Genomic DNA, 26,677 nt, shown 5'->3' on the forward strand with positions numbered 1-26,677 from the left:
TCAATCCAATGTCCTCTAATACCTCTCTTAGCATCCCATGCACCTGTTGTAGGCACCTGTTTTAGCCTCTGGCCCAATAGCTGCCCAATATTATGAATATTCCCAATATTCCCATCAACAAATAAAAGGAAAATAACCTGATCTATTTATTGAAATAAAAAATAGTTCTCATATGTCTTACTGTCTGGCCAATTTTTCTCACCCACTGTGACTCACTCAAAATAGATTCCCACTGTTGTTATGTCTGAAATTCGTCTCATGAAAACCCATCCAAGAGTCCAGTGTAACAGACAGACAAACACATAGACACACTGAAGATCCCAGGGTCCCATCGAACTAGCTTGTCCCCAGATCCACAAACAAAACATGTAACTTATGTCAACAACTGAACTCCCAAGACAACAACGATAAAACATCCAATCCACCTCAATGGCTCGCCAAGTAGCTCATTGTGTCCCTGTCTCTCTTCTTGCATCTACACTGTTCACAATCACAATTACTCACTCATACACTGCTCCATCACCTCCTTCCCTACACCCCAAATCTCCACTTGCATCCTATGCAAATCATTCACTCAACACCATTACACTCATCCACAATACCCTCACAGTACATCACTTCTCCAAACCATTGCCTCATTCACTCAGATTTTCCCACGCTCCAATTCCTCATTTAATAAACTACCCCACAAACACACTGCATCATCTAACTAACTACTGCCCCTTTAAAACTCATGCTTTCCCTGTCATCCCTTTATACTACTGCGCATCCCTCGTCATTATCATCCATCTAATCTCTCTACGTCTCCACTACTACAGGTAACTTTCCCTCGGCGAGCTTACACTGCCATATTTCCAACCACATTTCCAGCGAAGATGACGTCACTATTTCACACCTTTCCTCCATGGAACAGCTGGTGGTCCTCCATGAGATGCATTCCGATGTTAATCACTTCAAAGCTCTCAATTAGCCCTCCTTGGAATCGCACCTTTAACATTACCGGCACTGCCCTTTCTTGGTTCAAATCTTACCTCTGACAGACACCAAGTCATCCCCATCAACAACTGCAAATCCTCCACTGCTCCCCTCTATCCTGACAATCTGCATCACTGAAATAAATCCTGGCTTCAAATCAACTTTCTCAAACTTAACTATGATAAATCTGAAATAATCGCATCATCTTCCTTCGAACTCAGAGCACACCGACACAGTATACATCAAACATTGGATTCATATTTCCACCGAACTCCACCACTCTGTTAAATTTAAACATGCCCAATGGGCAATCCACTCTGCTCAGGGCTGCAAAATGCTGGATTCTAACCTTCCCAAACACAGCTCTTGTCCACCAGGCTGCAAAAATCAAAGCATTTTCAGACCCCTTTTTCCCATACACTAGCCAGTGTAAGCCAGCCAAACATAAACAAAGAGGTTCCAGCGAGCTGTGACCTCCATAACGCTAAACAAATCCACTGGCATTTTAAAAACAAACTTTCCCAGTCACTTACTAAAATAAAGTGCAGCTCTTGTCCGTAGATATACGTTAACCAAGATTACATGAGACTTGACAACAATAGTACTGCCCCGTGGAGCAAGGCACCAGAGACGACTCCCCTCTCCTTCGACAAATACACCAGACAGATCACAAAGACACTAAACAGCCTTCTTTCACCTGAAAAACATCGCCCGTCTCCGTCAATCCCTCTCCTCCTGTGAAACTGTAACCTTCAACCACACGTGCCAGCCACACCTCCACCACGCGTGCAGCCACCCAGATCCCTAGCAACACGCCATACCTTTAACACAAGGCCTCCACCACGAACAACACCGTTCACACCACCTTCCAACCACTGCAGGAGCACCTGAGCTCCGTGGCACACCCGCAACTCCCTCAAAATCAGTGTTCAGAAACATGACTCCATGGACGGCCAGAAAATCAGACAGACACACACACACACACACACACACGGATAGACACAGGTGGGTTATCGCCTGCATTCTGTACAAATTCCCTATTCCTGCCCATAAATCGGCCCATCAAGTGTAACCCCTTTCACGAAACCGTTTCCTCCGATATTTTCACCCTACATCATATAAATAATATCATTCCAATACTCATATATACACAAGTGGCCAGTTCTCAACCGCATTGCCTAACGCCTGCAGGCAATGTAGGAAACCCCTTGTCAACTGTCAATCACACGTCAATGACACACATCCATCCGCATTGCCTAACGCCTGCAGGCAATGTAGGGAACCCCTTGTCAATCATTCACATGTCAATGCGTCGGCCAAATACATACAATAAATACAGATACACACATCAATGACAGAAAAATTCGATTTAAATGCAGATATGAGATCGTCATGCCATTCTTTGATTCGGTGCGCACTTTCACCGTCACTCCCATTCCCACCTACCTGTGAACTTACCTGGCCCCTTGCTGTGAGCCTATCCATCCCCTTCAGGCTCACCTGTTGGTTTCTACCTGGATTTCTTTCTTCCTGTGCTTTATCTGCTTCTTCCTCTGCTCTTGAAGTCTCAGCACTTCTCCTGCCTTTCTCCTATCTGGTACCTGCGCTCTTCTTCCAGTTTAATTTATCCTTCTCCAAAAATCACATAAACATTTCCTATTTCCAAATATAAGAAATCACCGATATCTCCCTCGAAATGCAAAACAAAAACGCTTCCAACTCTGGCATTCCACAGCCCTCCTTGGAAGCATGCTTCACAATGCAGCACCACTTCCACTCAGCGCACAACATACATGTGCTCACCACAACACACCACTTCAAGCCACCTCATCACTCGCATTGTTCACAAAGGTGCAACCACAACGCCTAGCTGCATCATTTTCTTTTATATCTCACTGTTTTCAATCATAGACTCTGGCTTTTTATAATCCTCCCACGCCTGCCTTGGCCACGCGAATGCGTCCCATGCTGTGCACAGCATGGGATATCCGCATTCCTGTCTCGATTCCGTCCCGCGAGGGCTGTTACCACATCACCATGGCAACCTGCCTGCACGTCTCGGCTCGCGTGTTCACAGCTGGATTCCACGCGCCTTGTGCATTATAATCCTCCCTGTTACTTCTACAGATCTAACCTCATCTCTTGTCCAGAAAGAGCTAATTCCTGCTGCCTGCAGCATATATTGTCAGAACCACTGGATGTGCATGCCTTAAATCCTGAGATAGGACGAAGAAGGCCTTGGAGAGGGGTGGGGGGGGGGGGGGGGGGTTATCAGATACACACATCCAGTGCGTAGCTTAACTTACTTTTCCAAGCCCACGCCTGGGTCTAGTCTTCTTCCCACGCCGGGGTCTAGTTACCTACCCCCACGCCGGGGGTACCTTAACCTGAGGGCTATCCCTCGAGGGCTATCCCTCCTAACCTAGGGCGCCCTCCTTGCTCGATTCATTAATCCACTGGTGCTCTGCTTCAATTTGGTTCGAGATACATGCTCAGGTACAGTCGACAATAGCTCGCCCTATCCAAGGGGAAGGAAGAGGCATTAAATTTAGGTGCAAATATGCTTACCCCAGCCTTATTATTGCCAGCGCTGGCCTTGTGCCTCCTCCCGACCTGAGGAGCGAGCCCTTCTCGACCTGTAGCTGGATGATCCCACTCCTGACACCAGATGACGGGTTGTCCCCCCCTTTGGAACTCAAGAAGAGGCACCTTCGAAGCAGCAAGTGAGGTTTAATGAAAAATAGAGCAAACACAATATTGTGGAGCATGTCTTGAAATCGCAAGGCCTTGCCACACCAGACCATGCAAGTCCAAGCCGCACTAAAAACTCAGCAAAATACAATATGTTATATACATGAAATAACAGAAAAAACGCTGCGCTAAAGTATGACCTCAGACAAGAGAGGGCCTTTGAAGACACAGAAAGTAAGATATTTCTCAGGCTCTAATTCCAAACGAGTTGGGCTTTCCAAGGCCCAGGGATGCATTCCCATAATAAAGTTCAATGGTATTTACTTTTGGCAGTAAAACACATACAAATCAAAGGAACAAATCAAAGGATACATCTTACATCATCCCCTGAACAAATCAAGACAACCCGTCACATACATATACATAAATATATATATATACATACATACATATATATATATATATATATACATACATATACATACATATATACATACATATACATACATATATATACACACATATATATATACATACATAACATACATACATATATATATATATATATATATATATATAGCCACACCAGTGGCTCACACTCATTATATATATATATATATATATATATATATATATATTGTTACCGACACGACTTTGATGTTAAGGTGGGCCGAGCGGAATGGCCGTCGTGTCCGCACAAATTACCCGATTGTACTCGAACGTTGACGGAGCCGCGCTACGCTGGATCAATAAGGAAAAAGAAGACACACGGCTGGATTATAATGACAGACACCAATGTTTCGATTCTCAATTATATTCGTACGGAAAAGGTTAGATTACAGGGGCTAGAGGTAAAGCACAGAAAAGATGGGCACTTAGACACAGGCTTATCTTAACCCCGGACAGACGACAGGTAAACGGGACAACGGCTGACTCACACGGGGATTGATGGCCAGGAAAGGCAAGTAGCGATGGCTCAAGGTGCACTCTTGGCTCAAGGCAGGGTACAGTCCGGTCCAAAGATGCGGGGAGGTCACAGCGCTCGGAGGTAACGTTCTTTCTCAGGCGGGGCGCATCTCTCTCAGCGCTCGCAGGTCCTTCTTTCTCTTCAGCTGGGGGCGCATCTCTCTGTCACGTCCGCTAAGTCGCCACGTATATCCGGCGGGGAGTGACACGCCCTCGGCCCGCTAGCGCCGCCCCAGATGGAATCGGTCCGCCCTTCTGATTGGGTGCGGGGGGTTACCAGGCTCCGCCCTTGAGGAGGAGCTGACAGCCAGCCCCTCCGTGGTAACCCCGTGGAGCGCGTGGTCAATGGCGCTAATCGAGCCGGTGTGAGGACGCATCCTCCCCCCCGCGCCGCCGCGCCGCCCCCATCCCCTCTGTTGTTGTTGTAATTGTTGGGGAAGAAGATGGAAGGAGGTATGGGAAAGGTCCTAAACTCACTACTGATGCCATATAATCACATTCTGGTGCAACGAAGAGTCATAATTAATGGAAACGAGGCCTTAACTGACATAGACTAAGAATAACTAGCAAGATGTCCGAAAGTTGTCTACGTGTGGTGCGGTGGACCTGGGCACGACATTTAATGGGGGAATAAGGGGAAGGTCGGCTCTACTGATTGTTGTTTACAGACAATGGGACTAGGGAATGGGGGATTGGGGATAGTTGGGGAGTATTGGGGAAATAGGGGAATATTTACAAGCGGATATGGAGGCCAAATTCCATATTCGCAACATTGCACCCTTCTCTACCCTCGGGGCGTCCCGACCCGATAAATTTTTACCTACTTTAGTGTGGCACGCAATGTAGTTCCCTCTACTATTAACTCTACCCTGAGTGCGACAGTTTTACAGATATTCACAAATGAGTAAATATGTCCCCCTGCGACGTTGCACCCTTCTCCTCACAGAAACACACCCACAGGATAACCGAATCCGGAAAGAATCCTCAAACTAAACATACAGCCGGTAGGGAGCATTATTTACAAGACTACGCTGCTATTTACACTACGATCCAGGACCTGTTTTTGGAGGAACACATGCAGATGTTATGCATAGAGAGAGCGCGCTTGCCAACATCGATACACCAACCCACGAGTGCTCTGTGGCCGACGGCCTTTAATAACGTGCAGAGCACCCTTCCCGAGCATCAAAAGCACCACCCCACCACCAATCGGTGCAGTCACCATTGTTCATTGGAATAAAAATAAATTCGACAACCCCTAACCCTGCAGGTGTCTCTTGCTCTTCTCGTGGTGCACTTGGTGTTAACTAAAAGTGGTTCACCTGTATGGCATAGGTGCCACGTTGACCCATAGGTCCATCCCCGGGTGGTGCTTGGCCGCAAACGAACTGCGGTCCATTGTGGGTGGCCACAAACATTGCGGTCCATATGGTGTATCGATCCCGGCAGCAAACAGCGAAAGTGCAGGCCCACAACTGCGCAGCCAGCACCTCTCTCTCCTCTCTCTCTACCCCAAAGCCAGATCCTCGGAGGTGGGAGACAAAAGAAGCAGCCAAGTGAGTAAGGTGGTAAGGGCGCAAAAGTGCACGCAATGTAAGGTGATGCACACTGGGGGCACATGGGAACCAGGTGAGACAGGTACGTTCCTATCGTACGCCCCCCCCCCCCCCACCAGGTAACCTACATGGCCCCTCCCTTACCCCTTACTGTATCCACAAAACACAACACTACCCATAAACATCTACTTTACAAATCAACAAACATCCCTACTGTCTTCCCCGTTCCTCCCATAAACCAAATTCGTCTTCTCTCCCTCCTAACCAATCAAATTTGCCATTTTCAACTCTCATCAAAATTTGCCATTTTCAACTCAACATCAAAATTTGCCATTACCAATTCAACATCAGTCCCTCCTAGGGAGGGAGAGATGGAATCACCCCAATGTCTCATCCACGTCGTGATGCGTCTCACCAATCCACACAGCAATTCTCATTTCCTGCAACAAAACAAAGAAAACACAGGTGTGGAGTCATCATCATCACCACAGGTAAGTGGCTGCGTATGGTGCGACAGGTTCATCAATCCTAACTATTTCCTAAGTGACTTTAACAACTTTACACTACCCGGGGTCTTTCTCCGGCCAAACCATTGGCCCTCTTACACTATGGGTTCTAAAAACCAATTCCCATTGGCCAAACTGTGGTGCTCTTCAATTTGGGGTCTCACTCCCCCGATTCATCTCCCGGTGCCCTCGCACAATTTCTGGGCTGTGGCGTGTACCTCTCCCAGTGGGTCTACCCACCTGCACACCTCCACCACTGCAGTTGCCTCCGAGCTTACCTGCTCCTTACCCTAACCTAACTACCTGGGGAAGGCCCTCTGGCACTCTCCCCACTCGGTGCCCTCTCTGGCACTGGGCTGCCCGATCCACACCCGGGATCCTCAGGCACCCACTCACAACTACCGGCTCCCAGAGCCCACCTGCGGCCTCACCTGGCCGACATCCTCACAGTGGTGGAGTGCCCAACCAACTACACCCACTAACAGGCTACACGCCCAGCCATTTCCACAACACTAATGCACCCATTCACAACACCATTCTGCAACCGCACCACAAGTGCCAATATCCAACCACAACTTACCTATACCCTCTACCTAACACTTACACTACCCGCCCCGGGTATTCGTGAAAGGGGTCCACTCTTCCCCCATCCACACCTTCGCACCATGCACACCACTCCGTACCACTCACTCCAACTCTCTCCACACACCTGTACTTGCACACCTGTGCTCTCACACCTGGTGCCACCTGCACCCTTCTCTCCCCAAGCGCCTTCGCGCTGATCCACCACACTCACTACTCATCCATTGCTCCACACACCTGTCCAGTTGCACACCTGTGCAATCACACCTGTCCAGTTGCACACCTGTGCAATCACACCTGTCCAGTTGCACACCTGTTCAATTCTCACACACACACGGCATCATCTCAGCTAACTACTCCCTTCTGAAACTTGCGCTTCCCAGTCGTCCCTTTAAACTATTGCGCTCCCTCGTCATTATAATCCACACTAATCTACCTGCGTCCCCACTACAGGTATCAGTCACTAACTAACCTTAACGTTACCTAATGTCAATCTCTTCTAGATCCCTACTAATAACCTAACCCACCCGGGCTAGTTTTCACTGCCATACACCCCATAAACTATTGCTCCTTTGCCCCCGTGGGAAGGGGGGCAAGGATGCCATCCCTCCACATCGGGGGTCTCTCACTACCAATTTTGCACATCAAATTTCAACAAATTAAAAATTTGCCAATCACTGCCCATCATCTGCCAATCACTACTGCCAATCCCTTGCCAATCATCAAATTTTGTTTTTCTCTAATTTTGGGGCCAAAACACTAACCTCATCACCCGTCTACTCACTAATACCTCTCGGTGCGCCAATTCCTGTCCAAAGCCCGGCTTCGTAAAGCCAAACAATGAATGCTGGTTTTTTTGTGCCAGCGGCTGGACACGTCCGGCACTCGGTGCAGGGACGGGGGCTTACCCGGGCCGAGATCCCACGCATCACCTCGGCGTGGAGCCATCCAATGTCCCGATCTCGACCTGCCGGCACGTCTCAACAAAACGTGGTCGCCATAACGACCCTTCCTTTCGGGCTGCCCGCTCCGCCTAGTGGAGCACGGACGCGGCCGTTCAAAGCGAGGCCCAGCACGCACCGAGGGCCCGATTCGGCTATAAGTCGCTCTAACCTCTAACCCGTCTAACGTCGATGCTTCACCTGGACGCTTACACCCCGCAGCCCGTTCCTTGCTCACACATCCAGCCGTGCCCATGCTCCTCGTACCTTTCCTTACACACCCAGGTACCCTCATTCCACTCACAGCCTTGGTCACACACCTGACCACCGAACACTTTGGCACACATTCGTTGGTCGCACACCTCACCAATACACCGCTTCGCGCCCCCTCCTCGGTCACCTCCTCTGTGACAATCACAGGTGTGCCCTCATTCGCACACCCAACCACGTGCCTCACCACCAACTCCAGCGTGCATTCCCACTCACGCTCTACCATTCCAGGTGTGCATCCTTCCATCCCAGGTGTACATCCTCGCTCACCTGTCACAACTAACTCACGCTCCATGTCACTCTCACTACTTTCACCTCCATTCCTGACAGCGCACTCACCCTTCCTCTTGACAGCGCACTCTTTCCTCATGTACCTGTCCGTTACACACCTTTCTCACGCACACTCCTGCACACACTCTCCCGTCACACCCTCTGTAACACTCACCACACCGCGCTTCCATGTGCTCCCTCGCACACACGCTACGACCGACTCACTCTCGCCAGCACCCTCACTCCTTGGCACACACTTTTTCCTCACACACCCCAGAGTCGGACTTTCTCGCACACCTCCTTTTTCGCACACCAGACCTGTCGCACACTTCACCAACGGCCTCTCACGAACACCCGGGTCCATCTCGACCCCCAAGCTTCTTAAATCCCCTGGCGCATCATACGCACGACCATATTGGTCACCACTTACACCGGGTCCTCTTTCTCTTCGCTTCTCCTCCATCACCTGCGAATCCCTCATCCGGTTAATGAGCACATCATCACGATCCAAACACAGACTTTGGACCAATTCTTTTATCTCCTCTTTTATCTCTTTCTTATCCCCTCTCCGTCGCTTCTTAATTTCGCTCATCCCTTCTTCCACTTCTTCTAATTTGTGCTTCACCTCTTTTATTCCCCGGTACGTCTCCTCAAGCTCATCCTCTAAGGCTACCTTGACCGTTTCCATGTGCGTCCTCACCTGCCGGTCCGTCGTCTCCATTACCTCTATCACCTCGTCCAACCTCGTTGTCAGTCCCTCACGTACCATCTGACATTCCCTCTTTGTCGCTATTAAGTCGTTTTTTATGTCGTTTTGTGTCGCTTTTAAACCTCCTAATACCGCAGTGTTCCTTTGAACCTGCTCCACTAACTCCGTTTGTCCCACCGTCAGCTGCTCCATCTCCTGCGTCAGGTCCTCTATGCCCCCTTGTAACTTTACAGTCCCCTTTCTCACCTCCTTCTCCATGTGCTCCTTACAGTGCCTCACCCCCTCGCGCACTCCTCCGACCTCCTCACTCACTCCTCTTCTGATCTCCTCCCCCATCACTTGCATCTCCTGCCCAGATGCCACCCTCATCTGCTCCATTTCCTCCCTGTGAGCATCCAGTTTGGTTTCTACCCCCATTCTGACCCCCTCTATCTGCTGCCCCATTTGGTTAACTTCCCTTTCCGCTTGGTCCCTCATGTCCCTCAATTTGCCTTCCATCCTGTTTTCTAACCCCTCTAACCCATTTTTCACTCCCTCTATCTGATTCTCCTGGGCAGCCATTCTGTTTTCTACCCCCATTAACCCATTTCTCACCTCTTTTATCCCGTTGTCTAACCCCTCAAAATTATTGTCTAACTTCCCAAATTTCTTGTCTAACTCCTCAAAATTATTGTCTAACCCCTCACTGGTTATCCTCGCTTCGTCCCTCATTACCCCCATTTGCTCACTCTGAGCCCTCGCTTCGTCCCTCATTACCCCCATTTGGTTTCCCAACCGCTCACTATCAGCCCTCATTCCCACCATTTGTTCCATAAGGGCCCTCATTTGCAGGAGGAAAAGGTTCGAATCCACCAGGGGCGCTGCCACGGTCGCGGGCGTGGACGCCGTGGCCACCTCGTGCGTGACAACGCTATTTTGCGACCCTGCCGCCCTCACTGCTTCGCTCTCCTCGCGTCCCTCAATTTGGTCCTGGACCGACCCTGCTTCACTCTCCCCTACCGGACCCCAGCCGTCTTGATCCGCCATAGCGCGACTTTCAAAATTCGAGTTTCGTAACACAAATCCAAATTTTGCTGTTATAATTTCGTCGAGCGCAGTAACCGCGGGACCGCGCTCCGGATCGATTTTGTCGAGCGCAGTACGCGCTCCGGCTCGATTTTCCCTCCCAAAATTTGGGCCTAACTAATTTAGTCCCGGGTCCGAATCTCACTCCTCGACACCAATTGTTACCGACACGACTTTGATGTTAAGGTGGGCCGAGCGGAATGGCCGTCGTGTCCGCACAAATTACCCGATTGTACTCGAACGTTGACGGAGCCGCGCTACGCTGGATCAATAAGGAAAAAGAAGACACACGGCTGGATTATAATGACAGACACCAATGTTTCGATTCTCAATTATATTCGTACGGAAAAGGTTAGATTACAGGGGCTAGAGGTAAAGCACAGAAAAGATGGGCACTTAGACACAGGCTTATCTTAACCCCGGACAGACGACAGGTAAACGGGACAACGGCTGACTCACACGGGGATTGATGGCCAGGAAAGGCAAGTAGCGATGGCTCAAGGTGCACTCTTGGCTCAAGGCAGGGTACAGTCCGGTCCAAAGATGCGGGGAGGTCACAGCGCTCGGAGGTAACGTTCTTTCTCAGGCGGGGCGCATCTCTCTCAGCGCTCGCAGGTCCTTCTTTCTCTTCAGCTGGGGGCGCATCTCTCTGTCACGTCCGCTAAGTCGCCACGTATATCCGGCGGGGAGTGACACGCCCTCGGCCCGCTAGCGCCGCCCCAGATGGAATCGGTCCGCCCTTCTGATTGGGTGCGGGGGGTTACCAGGCTCCGCCCTTGAGGAGGAGCTGACAGCCAGCCCCTCCGTGGTAACCCCGTGGAGCGCGTGGTCAATGGCGCTAATCGAGCCGGTGTGAGGACGCATCCTCCCCCCCCGCGCCGCCGCGCCGCCCCCATCCCCTCTGTTGTTGTTGTAATTGTTGGGGAAGAAGATGGAAGGAGGTATGGGAAAGGTCCTAAACTCACTACTGATGCCATATAATCACATTCTGGTGCAACGAAGAGTCATAATTAATGGAAACGAGGCCTTAACTGACATAGACTAAGAATAACTAGCAAGATGTCCGAAAGTTGTCTACGTGTGGTGCGGTGGACCTGGGCACGACATTTAATGGGGGAATAAGGGGAAGGTCGGCTCTACTGATTGTTGTTTACAGACAATGGGACTAGGGAATGGGGGATTGGGGATAGTTGGGGAGTATTGGGGAAATAGGGGAATATTTACAAGCGGATATGGAGGCCAAATTCCATATTCGCAACAATATATATATATATATATATATATATATATATATATATATATATATATATATATATATATATATATATATATATATACACACACACACATACATACATACATACATACATACATACACACAGTGAAACCTTGACTTACGAGTTTAATTCGTTCTGTGACCGAGCTCGTAACTCAATTTGCTCGTTTCTCAAATTAAATTTCCCCATTAAAATGAATTGAAATGCTATTAATCCGTTCCAGCCCCCCAAAAACCACACCAATTTTTTTTGAAATATACAGTATATATAAAAATATCTCGCGCTTTATATTTCACCTGTATGCAGCATACAAGTTGGCAGGATGGCCTGGACTGGAGGTACGCACACTTGACTCTAAACTGTCCAGCCTGGGTTTGAATCCCGACCCAGCTATAACCTGTCATGTCGGTGTTTCACAGGCAGGGTGATTCATCAATGTGTGTACCGCTAAACTGGGCGCCCCGTTTGCGTCCCATTAGTTGTTGGATGTTAAGGATCTCACCGTGTCTTCCACGAAGAGAAGGCGAGCTATCGCCGGCACTCTGAACAAGTTGTGGCCTGGCATGCTCTTCTCCTCTGCCGTTATATACGTCCTCCTCGGCATCTTTTTCCAGAAGAGCCCTGTCTCGTCACAGTTGAAGATTTGCTGGGGGATGTATCCTTCGGCTTCTATCAGTTCGGCAAAAGTTATAATAAAATCTTCAGCTGCCTTCACATCCGAGCTTGCTGCCTCACCATGCCTGATGACGGAGTGAATGCCGGTCCTCTTCTTAAAATTATCAAACCATCCCCGACTGGCTTTGAATGACTCTTCCGATGCCTCGTCCGTTGATGTTCCCGCCGTCTGCTGCACCAAATCCCCGTAAATGTCTCGTGCCTTCTCACAGATGATGCTCTCGGTCACGGTATCTCCTGCGAGCTGCTTCTCCGTCAACCACACAAACATCAACTTCTCCATCTCTTCATGGACAGAGGTCCGGAGCTTTGAAATAATCTTCATGCCCTTGGCTGGCGTTATAGCCTTTATCGACTCCTTCTGCTTCAAAATCGTACATATCGTAGAAGTACTACGATCGTACTGCCTCGCCAAGTCGACAACACGCACACCTCGCTCATGTTTTTCGACGATTACGTGTTTTATATCCAAGCTCGCTCGCTCGTAACTCAGATCTCGGCTCGCATCACAAAGCAAAAAATCGACCGAGCGACGGCTCGTATCTCGGAAAACTCGTAAGTTGGTGCACTCGTAAGTCAAGGTTTCACTGTATATATATATATATATATATATATATAAAACTAACGCTAATGGAGATGCAGGTCACATTTTATCACCCGCAAATACGCAGGGTTAGCAAATGTTGGCACCGCGAATGCAAAGCAAGCATGGTTGACATTTTTTGACCTAATTTTAAGGTTATAAACCTCATTATGGACATATTAACATTTTTATGCCTCCTCCGATGAAGTCGTCAAGGCATTATGTTTTTAGATTGTCCGTGCATCCGTCTGTGCAACCGTGATAGCGGTAACTTAAGAACTTTAGGGGTCGAAGTCAAACTTCGTGTGTGTGTGTGTGTGTGTGTGTGTGTGTGTGTGTGTGTGTGTGTGCGTGCGTGTGTGTGTGTGTGTGTGTGTGTGTGTGTGTGTGTGCGTGCGCGCACACATATATAATGATCCAAAGATGAACTAATTTGGTTATGGGGTTGAGGTGAAAGTGCAGAGGTACTGTTAGGTTAAAAGTTATGTTATCGCAATGACTTGTGAACCAGTGATGGGATTTTTTGCCAAACTTGGCATTTTGATGCTTAATTTCCAATCACACCCACCCTGGTTATATGGTGGTCTGAAAAAAAAACGTACGTTTTTAATCGCTCAATTTTTCCAATGCCGAACCTTAAAGACCACTTGGCCTTCCAAAATGTTCTTGCATCATAATAGTGTACCTGCATTGACGTTGTGCACTTTATATCTGATTGGTGTCTTTGACCTACTTTTTCGAATTATGACCTCATGAACAAAAAAACACCTTTTTGGCCATAACTTCACCATGAACACCTTTTTTGAATAATTTTCACGAGTTTTTTGGATAGATTGTAAATGGGCATGCATTTCCTTTTGATACACTCCAGCCTTAAATGTTGAAGGTAAGGTCATATGGCGGTCCGAAAATAATATAGCCATCATAGGGTCGCAGGTGCCAGAGGAGGCTTACCCCTGGTGCCTTGTGATCGCAGACATCATTTAATTTTCCATCCCTTTTCATACACCTGTGCAGCAATGGTGTGTGTGTGTGTGTGTGTGTGTGTGTGTGTGTGTGTGTGTGTGTGTGTGTGTGTGTGTGTGTGTGTGTGTGTGTGTGTGTGTGTGTGTGTGTGTGTGTGTGTGTGTGTGTGTGTGTGTGTGTGTGTGTGTGTGTGTGTGTGTGTGTGTGTGTGTGTGTGTGTGCGCGCATGTGTCTCGTCTCGTCAACTTTTTACCATTACCCTAACCACGTAACTAACATTTCACTCTTTGAAACAATACCGATGAAGTTCTCCCATAAAATATTGTACAGACAGAGCACAAGAGTCTTATCCAGAACTCTTGCTCTGTCTGTACAATATTGAAAACCTGAAATTTTTTTGGCATGAGACCCTCTTTTGTTCTGACAAATAAATTGATGACCAAACATCAACTTTTCCTTGTGTACCACTGCGGTTAGCATACCACAATGAACTTTCTGTTGATTTCATCCATCCCTCTTCAAATTTGGCATGGAGGATCCAAGACAGCCAGACTGTTTATTTCAATTTTTTCAATTTAGGCCCCATTCCGATTTTATGGGATCAAAGCTGAAATGGTAAAAATCACACATTTTGCCTTTGCCTTCCCTTGCTTTTGAGTCAGTGGTGATGAGTGTTGGTTAGGGTGGTCCACAAAAATGAAAGTTGGATTTTTTTTGTCTCACCCCGTCATTATGTTCCACTCAAAGAAAAAACGTTCCATGACAAGTTAAAAAAAAAATTAGGGTTCTTTTAGGGGTGCCCCAACGACCTCAAACTTTTTCACCCCCCATAAAGTGGGAATTCTCATTTTCTCTTTTGGGAAAATGATATATCGGAAAGGAATTGAAGTTGAAGAAGAGTACTTAGAAATTTACTGCATTGCATCGAGTAAAAACTGTGTTACTGGGAAAAGGGGAATTTCCGTTTTGTAGGGGGTGAAAATTTGGTGTTGTTGGGGCACCTTTTAATAAAGTTAAATCGTCACAAAACTTTACATGGATAATTTTTATCCAATAAGGAACACAACGAAGGGGTGAGACAATAGAAATTCAGAAATAAAATTTCTACCCCCCCTAACAGTGGACCAACCTAGTGTTGGTATAAAGGTGTTTTTGAACAGTCTCTATTGGAATACATCGAAAACTTTCTGGTTAGAGTCCGTTTCGGGATTATACAGGGTCAAAAATCAAAAGGTAATAAAATTAAGGTTATTAGTTGGCAAACTTTTTTCAACCAATTCAGACGAGACGTGGCACAAAAACAAAAACCTTGCGACATTGATATGTTCATATTATATAGCTCATGATAAACTTTAGGGTATTGAATCATTTTTTAAACGAGGTAAAACTGACCTGTTTATGACCTGATCTGACCTTTTACCTCTTCACTGATTAGTAAACCTTGATAATGTGGTTACCGTACTTGTCTTGTGTGTTCAAAATATTTGGCATTCAGGCTTATAGAGTAATATTTTACAACTAGTGTGGTCACCCGTGGGAATCCCACGGGCATGGACGTGTGTGACATTTCGACATCTTTTTTTTTTTTTTTTTTTTTTTTTTTTGTATACAAGATCGAGGCTCGTGAAAGAGCGAACATTAATCACACAGAAAGACAAACCGACACATAAAACATATAACATAGGGAGCGGTAGACAAGATGGGGAGAGAGGGGGAAGGACACAAACACAACATTTGAGAGCAGGGACCGAGAGACATGGAGACATCGAGAGATCTGAGAGAGGGCGAGGGCTTTGGGGGGGGGCGTGGGAAGGGGGCAGTGGGAGAGGTATAAAACATATGGACACTGCCAGGACTTCCAGGAAAGAAGTTGGAATTTCAAACAAGGTGGACCTGGGGTGAATTAGCGGGGGTAGAAAAGATCAAGGTTTTGGATGGGGGAAGATAAGAGATGGTGGTGAACAGCTGTTTTAAAGACCTGGAGGGAGGAGTGGGATTGAAGGGAGTGAGGGAGTTTGTTCCAGAGGCGGGAGAAAAGAGGAATGAAAGAGTGAAGGTGAGCGGAGAGCCGAGATTTCGGCAGTTTAACCATCAGAGGGTTGCTGGCAGATCTTGTGCGACCTGTAGGAATATTTGGGGGACAGAGCACAGAGAGAGCTGGGGGTGCAAGGCCGGAGAGGAGTCGGTAGAAGACAGAAAGACCACCTACCTGCCTGCGGTGAGTGAGTGAAAGGCCCTCAGAGATAGCTTCATCGCGGGAGATTCCAATAATTCTGAAAGCTTTGGTTTCAACAGCGTGAAGCCGAGCTAGGTGTGAGGCAGGAGCACCAGCCCATAGGGGAGAACAGTATTCCATTGAGCTGCGGATGAAAGCCTTGTATGTGGTGAGGAGCTCAGGTGTGCCGAGGAAGGACTTTGCACGACGGAGGATGCCCAGTCGGCGACTGGCTTTGGAGGCCAGCTTGGAAATGTGGTTTTCCCAAGAAAGATCATGGCAGATAGTGAGACCCAAAATCTTGAGCGACAGAACTTCTTGGAGAGGATTGTTGAGAAAGTAGATGGGAGGGTTGTCCAGTCGATCTTTTCGGAGAGACATAGTAAGAGTGTGAGATTTGTCAGGATTGAAAGACATGTTCCACTTGTTTGACCAGTCTGTGATTTTGTCCAGGTCTTCAGAGAGTGAGGAGGCAGCAGACTGCCGATCTGAGGGAAGAGGAATGGAGCGGCAGAGAGTGGAGTCATCAGCAAAGAGATAGAGAGGATTTTCGAGAGAGTCAGAGAGATCATTGATGAAGACCAGAAAAAGCACGGGATGCACATTGATCTAAATCTTGATTTAGATGCTGCACATTGAATTTTACAAAATGGTTACTGGCAATTCATCAGATCCAGAAATGGTGTAATGAACACAATTTATTTATTTCACATAATATGTGACCCCCTCACTCCTCTCCACCCTCACGCCTCTCCAATGCCACTCCTCCTCACACTCCGCTCCAATACCTCCTCACACTCCTCTCCAATACCTCCTCACACTCCTCTCCAATACCTCCTCACACTCCTCTCCAATACCTCCTCACACTCCTCTCCAGTACCTCCTCACACTCCTCTCCAATACCTCCTCACGCTCCTCTCCAATACCTCCTCACACTTCTCTCCAATACCTCCGCACACTCCTCTCCAATACCTCCTCACACTCCTCTCCAATACCTCCTCACACTCCTCTCCAATACCTCCTCACACTCCTCTCCAATACCTCCTCACACCCCTCTCCAATACCTTCACACTCCTCTCCAATACCTCCTCACACTCCTCCAATACCTCCTCACACTCCTCTCCAATACCTCCTCACACTCCTCTCCAATACCTCCTCACACTCCTCTCCAATACCCCTCACACTCCTCTCCAATACCTCCTCACACTCCTCTCCAATCTGACCACACTCCTCTCCAATACCTCCTCACACTCCTCTCCAATCACACCTCACTCGCCTCTCCAATCGCTACTCACGCGCCTCTCCAATCACTCCTCGCTCTCCTCTCCAATCGCTCCTCACTCGCCTCTCCAATCGCTCCTCACTCGCCTCTCCAATCGGTCCTCACTCTCCTCTCCAATCAGTCCTCACTCTCCAACCCCTCGCTCCTCTCCAACTCCTCGCTCCTCTCCAACCCCTCGCTCCTCTCCAACTCCTCGCTCCTCTCCAACCCCTCGCTCCTCTCCAACCCCTCGCACTCCTCTCCAACCCCTCACACTCCTCTCCAACCCCTCACACTCCTCTCCAACCCCTCACACTCCTCTCCAACCCCTCACACTCCTCTCCAACCCCTCACACTCCTCTCCAACCCCTCACACTCCTCTCCAACCCCTCACACTCCTCTCCAACCCCTCACACTCCTCTCCAACCCCTCACACTCCTCTCCAACCCCTCACACTCCTCTCCAACCCCTCACACTCCTCTCCAAGCCCTCACACTCCTCTCCAAGCCCTCACACTCATCTCCAACCCCTCACACTCCTCTCCAACCCCTCACACTCATCTCCAACCCCTCACACTCTCCAATCATTCACACTCATCCCCAATCCCTCACACTCCTCCCCAATCCCTCACACTCCTCCCCAATCCCTCACACTCCTCTCCAATCCCTCACGCTCCTCTCCAATCCCTCACGCTCCTCTCCAATCCCTCACACTCCTCTCGAAATCCCTCACACTCCTCTCCAAATCCCTCACACTCCTCTCAAATCCCTCACACTCCTCTCAAATCCCTCACACTCCTCTCAAATCCCTCACACTCCTCTCAAATCCCTCACACTCCTCTCCAATTCCTCATACTCCCCTACAATCGCGCCTCACTCGCCTCTCCAATACCTCCTCACACTCCTCTCCAATACCTCCTCACACTCCTCTCTAATACCTCCTCACACTCCTCTCCAATACCTCCTCACACTCCTCTCCAATACCTCCTCACACTCCTCTCCAATACCCCTCACACTCCTCTCCAATACCTCCTCACACTCCTCTCCAATCTGACCACACTCCTCTCCAATACCTCCTCACACTCCTCTCCAATCACACCTCACTCGCCTCTCCAATCGCTACTCACGCGCCTCTCCAATCACTCCTCGCTCTCCTCTCCAATCGCTCCTCACTCGCCTCTCCAATCGCTCCTCACTCGCCTCTCCAATCGGTCCTCACTCTCCTCTCCAATCAGTCCTCACTCTCCAACCCCTCGCTCCTCTCCAACTCCTCGCTCCTCTCCAACCCCTCGCTCCTCTCCAACTCCTCGCTCCTCTCCAACCCCTCGCTCCTCTCCAAACCCTCGCTCCTCTCCAACACCTCCTCACACTCCTTTCCAACACCCCCTCACACTCCTCTCCAACACGTCCTCACACTCCTCTCCAACACCTCCTCACACCCCTCTCAAATACCTCCTCACACCCCTCTCCAATACCCCTCACACTCCTCTCCAATACCTCCTCACACTCCTCTCCAATACCTCCTCACCCGCCTCTCCAATCGCTCCTCACCCGCCTCTCCAATCGCTCCTCACTCGCCTCTCCAATCGCTCCTCACTCGCCTCTCCAATCGCTCCTCACTCGCCTCTCCAATTGCTCCTCACTCGCCCCTCCAATCGCGCCTCACTCTCCTCTCCAATCGCTCCTCACTCTCCTCTCCAATCGGCTTTTTCCCATCTCGTTTCTCTCGTTTTTCTCCCGTCTAATTCTTTTTCTTGCTGCATCATGTTCAAGTTTGCATTGACGTTCGTCGACGGACTCGTTCACCCATCTCATTCGTTTTCTTGCTGCATCCTGTTCAAGTCTGCGTTCTTCATCGACCGTCTCATTCATTTTGGAAATGGAAGTTTCGACGCAACGCATGAATTGTCACGATCCTCAAGAGGAAGTGTCTTGTAATTATCAAATGACAAATGGCAAGTAAATTACATTGTGAAAATTGAAGATTTCAAATAAACCTATTTAAAGTGTATGCGCACATAACTAATAAAAAAAAACGAAGAAATATCTCTCGGTAATTTCCTGAAACATTTTACTTCCGGATAATAATGTTGAATGAAATAAGAACGAAGAAATATATGTCGTTTTTGTGACGACTGTCATCAAAAGTAAAAGTAATATATCTTAACGGAAAAGAAAAAGCGAATTTTTAATATATGTCGACATTTCCCCCGACTGTTATTTTAGGCGGTGTATTTTCGTGTATCATCGTGGCGCGATTTTTATAAATATATCTCTGCATTTTCCCGTGTGTGCGTGAATGTTCTCAATTATTTCTGACACCGAGTCTAAAACCATCGATAAAAATTAAATCAGATGGTGAATTCGAGATAAAATCGTGAGGGTGACTCAATGAATGGGCTTTATTTTACAGGCCTTTGAGAAATCATTTCGATCTATAAACGGAAACTTTCATGGGATTCTCTTCCCGTTTTTTTTCATCCGAGTCTAAAACTATGTTAGCGACTGTTAAAAATGAAATTATATATCGAATTCGAGTTGAAATAAACCTGTGTGAGAAAGAAAGACAGCACGGGCCTCACTAAACAGGCCTCAAAGCTATTCGAGTTAATAAAATGGTGGATATTTGTTTACATGAAGCCTCTTCAAGAATGGGTGGAGCTACACTGTAAACGGAGTAAGCCACACCCCCGGACAGACAGACAGACAGACAGAATCACCGTAGCCTATTATAATATAGATGAAATTATATATCGAATTCGAGTTGAAATAAACCTGTGTGAAAAAGAAAGACAGCACGGGCCTAACTAAACAGGCCTCAAAGCTATTCGAGGTAATAAAATGGTGGATATTTGTTTACATGAAGCCTCTCCATGAATGGGTGGAGCTACTCTGCAAACGGAGTAAGCCACACCCCAAGACAGACAGACAGACAGACAGAATCACCGTAGCCTATTATAATATAGATGTTCCATAACCCTGATGATGTGGCTACCTGGCTATACAGTTTGCAATATTTATTTTCATGCAATTTATGGTTTGTCATGTCATGAAGATTGTCATGGGGACCGCAAGGCTAACCCCCGCTCTTGCAGGGAAAAATGGCCTTAAAATGCATGTTGTTGTTTGTTGTTGTTTTGGGGTTCTAATTTAGAAAGTTTTCCAAAGGGCAGTTTTGAACTTGCATGCATCGAAGGTCAAAACATAGGATTGAGAATTTAGGTTGGCTCAAATGCAGATTTTGTATCCTGTAAAAAATTTTCCGTTCCGTTTCTTGATTATGAATGCAAGTCATGACATATACACTACATGACCAAAAGTATGCGGACACCCCTTCTAATTGGTGGATTCGGCTGTTTTAGCCACACCCATTGCTGACAGGTATATATAATCAAGCACACAGCCATGCAATCTCCATAGACAAACATTGGCAGTAGAATGGGCCGTACTGAAGAGCTCAGTGACTTTCAACGTGGCACCGTCATAGGATGTCACCTTTCCAACAAGTCAGTTCATCAACTTTCTGCCCTGCTAGAGCTGCTCCGGTCAACTGCAAGTGCTGTTATTGTGAAGTGGAAACGTCTAGGAGCAACAACAGCTCAGCCGCAAAGTGGTAAGCCACACAAGCTCAGATAACAGGACCGCCGAGTGCTGAAGCTCGTAAAAATCGTTTGTCCTGGTTGCAACACTCACTAACGAGTTCCAAACTGCCTCTGGAAACAACATCAGTACAACAACTGTTCGTCGGGAGCTTCATGAAATGGGTTTCCATGGCCGAGCAGCAGCAACAAGCCTAAGATCACCATGTGCAATGCCAAGCGTCGGCTGGAGTGGTGTAAAGCTCGCTGCCATTGGACTATGGAGCAGTGGAAACTCGTTCTTTGGAGTCATGAATCATGCTTCACCATCTGGCAGTCTGATGGACGAATCTAGGTTTGGCAGATGCCAGGAGAACGCTACCTACCCAAATGCATTGTGCCAACTGTAAAGTTTGGTGGAGGAGGAATAATTCATGGTTTGGGCTCGGCCCCTAAGTTACAGTGAAGGGAAATCTTAACGCTACAGCATACAATGACATTCTAGATGATTGTGTGCTTCCAACTTTGTGGCAACAGTTTGGGGAAGGCCCTTTCCTGTTTCAGCATGACGATGCCCGCGTGCACAAAGCGAAGTACATACAGAAATGTTTTGTCGAGATCGGTGTGGAAGAACTTGACTGGCCTGCACAGAACCCTGACCTCAACCCCTTCAAACACCTTTGGGATGAATTGGAACGCCGACTGCGAGCCAGGCCTCACTAATGCTCTTATGGCTGAATGGAAGCAAATCCCCACAGCAATGTTCCAACATCTAGTGGAAAGCCTTCCCAGAAGAGTGGAGGCTGTTATAGCAGCAAAGGGGGGGGGACCAACTCCTTATTAATGCCCATGCTTTTGGAATGAGATGTTCGACAAGCACATATGGGTGTGATGTTAGGGCGTCCACATACTTTTGGCCATGTAGTGTGTTTTAATTCGCTTGCGATTCTAATTTACATTTGTCTTCCTTTTGTCTTTTTTGTATAATCATTTTTCTTTGAAGCCTTTTCACCTGAATAATATCTTGTTAAATATGCTTTTCGCCCTCTTGTTTATTTTTCCCCATTACCTCAACTTTTCTCTTTCCCTTATCTTCCTCAGGGCATGTATGGAAGATTGAGGGTGGAGGCGAGAAGGATGAAACGGAGAAGCAAGCTCGGGAGCTTCCAAATCCTGGGGGGCAGAGAGGGAGAGGTGGTGGGAGAGTGGGAGGACGTGGGATTAGAGGTGGAGCGAAACAAGAAAGATGGGCGGGTGCAAAAGTGAGGAGCAAAGTTGGAGAGCTCAAAGCTAAATTGCAAATGGCTAACGTGGTGCAGCCTGCTGATTGGTTAGCGGTTCGGGTTGGAGATGATGATTGGTTGATTGACAATGAGGATGCAAAAAAATATGCAAATGATGAGACAAAGCTAGAAGCGGATGTTTCTGTTGGTGGAGCGAAAGATCCTGGAAATTCATCTGTCATCGAGGGGAAAATGGTGGGTTGGAGGAAGATTGGAAAGGGGGCTGGGGGAAGGGAGGTTGACGTGGTGTACATCGCAAAAGTGTTGTGGATCAGGGTAGATAGCTTTAGGAACAAGATACATTGAGAGCATGCATAAGTAGTTATTTTGTTGCTTGTTGTCATTAATGTTTAAGCTTACAAAGAAATACATTAAAGGGGAACCCAAACGCAATTTTTTTTTTTTTCCTGAAAACCATTGAAAATCATTAATCATGGTATAATTTGAAGGGGAAATTTTTCTTGATTTTTTTTTTTTTTTGGCCAATCAGAAACCGTTGAAACAAGCCCATAAGGTGTTGTTTTTTTCGATTTTGCCAGTGGTGTCACACTCGTAACCCACCTTGATCCTCATGGTGGTTTTGCATAGAGAAACCGTGCATGTCGAGCTCGAATTGCGATACTGATTTCACCGTCATGAGCAACTCGGAAGGTTTTCAGTATGTTCAAACTGATCAGTGTGAGTTTGAAAAAACTGTTGGAGACAAAATTAGTGATGGAAACGCATTCGGGGGAATTATGGAGCCTTATTGCTTTGAGCCTTATGCGAGCGATTCACCAACTTGGTGACAATGGAGATGTTAGTAGTGTCGTGTAGGTGAAAATGCCTGTACCATGTTCACTACAGAATGGTAGCTTTTGTTTTTCTGTTCAATTAATGGCTTATTAGGGATTTTGTATTATTTGATAAATTAGTTATATTACTCCAGAAGTAATATGACGTGGCACAGACACGGCGCGGCATGGACGTGGGGGCGGGAGGGGACATGGCACGGACACTGCCAACAAAATGGGCAACGAATGCTTTGTTTCACCATTGCAGGGTGACCTGGTGTTCTGTATCTATATGTTACAGAATTTTCCCGTTTCATACTTTCCTGGGATGCCATTTGTGTCTGGGCGTTCTGTGTCCATATCAACATCCTACCCCAGTGTGGAGGGATGGTGGAAGGGGATGGGGGTGGGGGCGGTTGAGGTGGGGTATGGGGTGGTGGCGAGGTGAGATCGGTTGCCGGCAGGCCAACGCGAGTGTTCGATCCACCGCTCAATCTGTCCGTGCACATGTGCTGGTAGCTTGGTAGAGATGGTGTTACATTTTTGTGTGACTGCTGTTTCTTCTGCTTTATTGTGGGGATGGCATCCTCTCTCAACCAAGGTGGATAATCACAAGATCTAGCCATCTCTGTTGTTGCATAACAGTGCTCTGTAAAATTTTCCAAGCACAAAAGCGGACATTTTGTAGGCCTTATCCACACTTAGGTATTTCGGATAAACCTCATCCAATTTCTCGCAAACGAATGATCTTTCAGCCATTGGTGTAGCATGAAACCATCTTGGTTTGTATTACTACAACCATCAAGGACTCGTCAATTACGCATATTTGTGGAAAATCGAAAATTATTCGCCGTTTGAGTTGAATGGATAAGTGTGAAGAATATTTTGACTTTCAATCGCAAAATGATCCACTTTTAAATCACTAATTGGAAAAAGACACATCATATATACTAGAGAAATACCCGTGCTACGCACGGGTGGGAGGCCAGAAGCAAACAGGCAATGCAGATATGGTGAATGCTAAAGCATGAAACCAATAAATTCCACATTCCTGTAGCACCTTCAGTCGCATGTCAGACATGGACAGCAAGTTCGTGAAGGACTTCCATGAAAACCGTACCTGTTCGCAAACAAACGGGTACGTTCACGTAGAGAAACATCGATCGTGGGTCCGTGGCAAATCTGCATATGGCGATGGAAAAATATCAGAAATTGAAGGTTTTTTTATTTTAAACGATTCATATAAACATCCGTTGAATCATATCACACGCAAGTCATCAAAATCTAAACAGTATCTTTAGAATTTCAATAAAAGCCACATCACTGTTCATATAGGTAAATATTATTCCATCGTGTTTCAAATCGTGATCGATACACTATGATCGTGATGATCGTGAATCGTGATCGATAATCGTGTTCACAATCGCTGTGTCGTATGTACTCCCTATACGTGTACCAAATTCCCGAAACGTGTAACTGTACCAAATCGACAGTTAAAAGGATTTTGAGCCGATAGCTGTTACGGCCTTGGCAAGATCGATGGAGACAGCGATCTGTTAGATCTGATCCTCCTTCATGCCGAAGTGCAGATCCTCCTTCATGCCACATCCGATCGATGCAGCCGTTCAGCGATCGGTGCAGTCGTTTGTGCGGCACACGGTGCAGCGATCGGTGCAAACGTGGACTCCCACACTGCCACATCCTGCTGATACTTGCTCCCGCATGACGTTATTTCCCCGGGTGCCGCAGAAACGACTGCGCACCGATCGAGATTTAACGGATGTTTATATAAATCGTTTAAAAGAAAAAAAAGCCTTCAATTTCCGATATTTCGCCTTTTCATTTGGGCCTCCCAATTGAAGCCCCGCCCGTAGGGCGGGTACCGTTGCTCGACGTAAGAAGACGTCACAATGAACGTCATGCAAACGCGAATATTATGCGGGAGTCCAAACCTGAGAATGCTGGAGACTAAAGCTGAAATTGGGAAAACTAATTAGCCTATTTTACTCCTGGGGATCCCAGGATTATCCACCCAAAATATCTTTGCGATCGGTTCAGCAGTTTTTACGGTGCGACCGTAAAACTGTGACCGACCTTCGAATGGACAGACAGACATTTGGTGAATTATAGTAAGATTTTGCAGGGTATCAAGGGATATATTGGCATTGAGGTGGTCTGAGCATTTGTGTTCCCCTTTAAGTATATAAGGCTACATCTCAGTAAAAAAACAACTTGTATCATGCCTGCTAAAGCACTTCTGTTGTCAGCATAGCAATGTGGAGGGAGTTCTGAAGGGGGTTGAAATATTTTCAGCATTGAGAATGTGAAATGCATATGTATAGTACAGTTCGATGTCAGTGTCTGATGAATGATTGTAGGACATGGTTCCTTCCTTGTATCACTATAAACTCATTAGGATGTGGCAATAGAAAACGTTTTCAATTGACAACAACAATACATATGTAGTATTCACCTGTTGTATTTCAGCAGTGGGATCAGCTTCCTGGCTGTGAACAAGAGAGGGAAAGTCTCCATACCATTTTATTCGAATGAATTTGTGTTCTTAAGAGGAGGATATGTTTTAAGCCAAATAAGTAATGTATCATGATTTTGTTTTATGTGCGCTCATTGCCATATCTTGAACATATGAGTCCCTGGTGTTGGGCTAGCGGCTAGGGTGCCGGCTTAGGATCCTAGGATCCTGGGTTCGAATCCCGGTCAATCGCTGAATTAACGCCAGGGGGGTTGACTCAGCCTGTCATCCTTCCGAGGTCGGCTAATTGAGTACCAGTTCACTGGTAATTCCCTGCTTGTCGTTAAAGGCGGCAAAAAGGGTTGGCGTCAGGAAGGGCATCCGGCCGTAAAACATTGCTTCAAAAAGGGGACCGAAAAACAACAACAACCACAGTTCCCGAAAAAGGCCAACCCCCGCTTGCGGGGAAAAATGGCCTCTAAAGGTGGTTTTTTTTATTGCCATATCTTGAACAAGCAGTTTTACTATAAAAGTTGCTAAACTGCTGCTTTTGTGTGACCTCAGGTGGACATATTGGTGAAAAGTGAGCCTGATGATGAGAAATATGAGCAGGGAATCCCCACACACAAATCCACACATTCCCTTTCAGAGGGGAAATTACAGAGAAAAGAGTGTGGAAGAGTCAAACAATCACCTGGTCAGTATACTTTATTGCTCTTTTTCACCATCTCCTTTCACTTCTTCCTACTTGTAATCTGTTTTTCCAAAGCAAAAACCTTCTGCAGCTGTTGTTACAGCATCAAACTCTCTGTTCTGCCCCTGCTGAGTACCTAATGCCCCACTGAGTGTGGTGAGAAAGGCTTTTGTTGTGGTTTCGGTGGTACCAGAGTTCCCTTCCCCCAAGATCAGTGGCTGTTTATCTTGTCTAAACAGTCCTGTGTTGTTATGCGTGCGTGTCTGCTCCACAAGGAGCCTTGCATCTTGAGGGGGAAAAAAAAGAAGTAAATAAATATTGTGCTACATTATATTGTCTCTCACCTGTCGACTAATTTATGGATCCAAC

At 47.2% G+C, this 26,677-nt stretch overlaps 1 protein-coding gene across 6 annotated transcripts in view; it reads left to right on the forward strand.

Annotated features, from left to right (window-relative positions):
* The window catches only part of LOC137420770 (zinc finger MYM-type protein 3-like), a 126,536-nt gene that overhangs the window by 38,679 nt on the left and 61,180 nt on the right, over positions 1–26,677 (forward strand). For 4 of the 6 annotated variants that reach the window (XR_013622481.1, XM_078772301.1, XM_078772303.1 and 1 more), the window contains 2 exons: positions 22,187–22,563; positions 26,179–26,311. Coding sequence is in view for 5 of the 6 variants with exons in the window: in XM_078772301.1 (XP_078628427.1) it covers positions 22,187–22,563; positions 26,179–26,311 (510 nt within the window). In the remaining variant the exon portion in view is untranslated. The remainder of the gene's footprint in view (positions 1–22,186; positions 22,564–26,178; positions 26,312–26,677) is intronic. The other 2 variants (XM_078772304.1, XM_078772305.1) reach the window with 2 other exon arrangements.

The sequence above is a fragment of the Myxine glutinosa genome, chromosome 2 (genome assembly GCF_964187855.1).
Source record: "Myxine glutinosa chromosome 2, kmMyxGlut1.1, whole genome shotgun sequence".
Taxonomy (NCBI): domain Eukaryota; kingdom Metazoa; phylum Chordata; class Myxini; order Myxiniformes; family Myxinidae; genus Myxine; species Myxine glutinosa.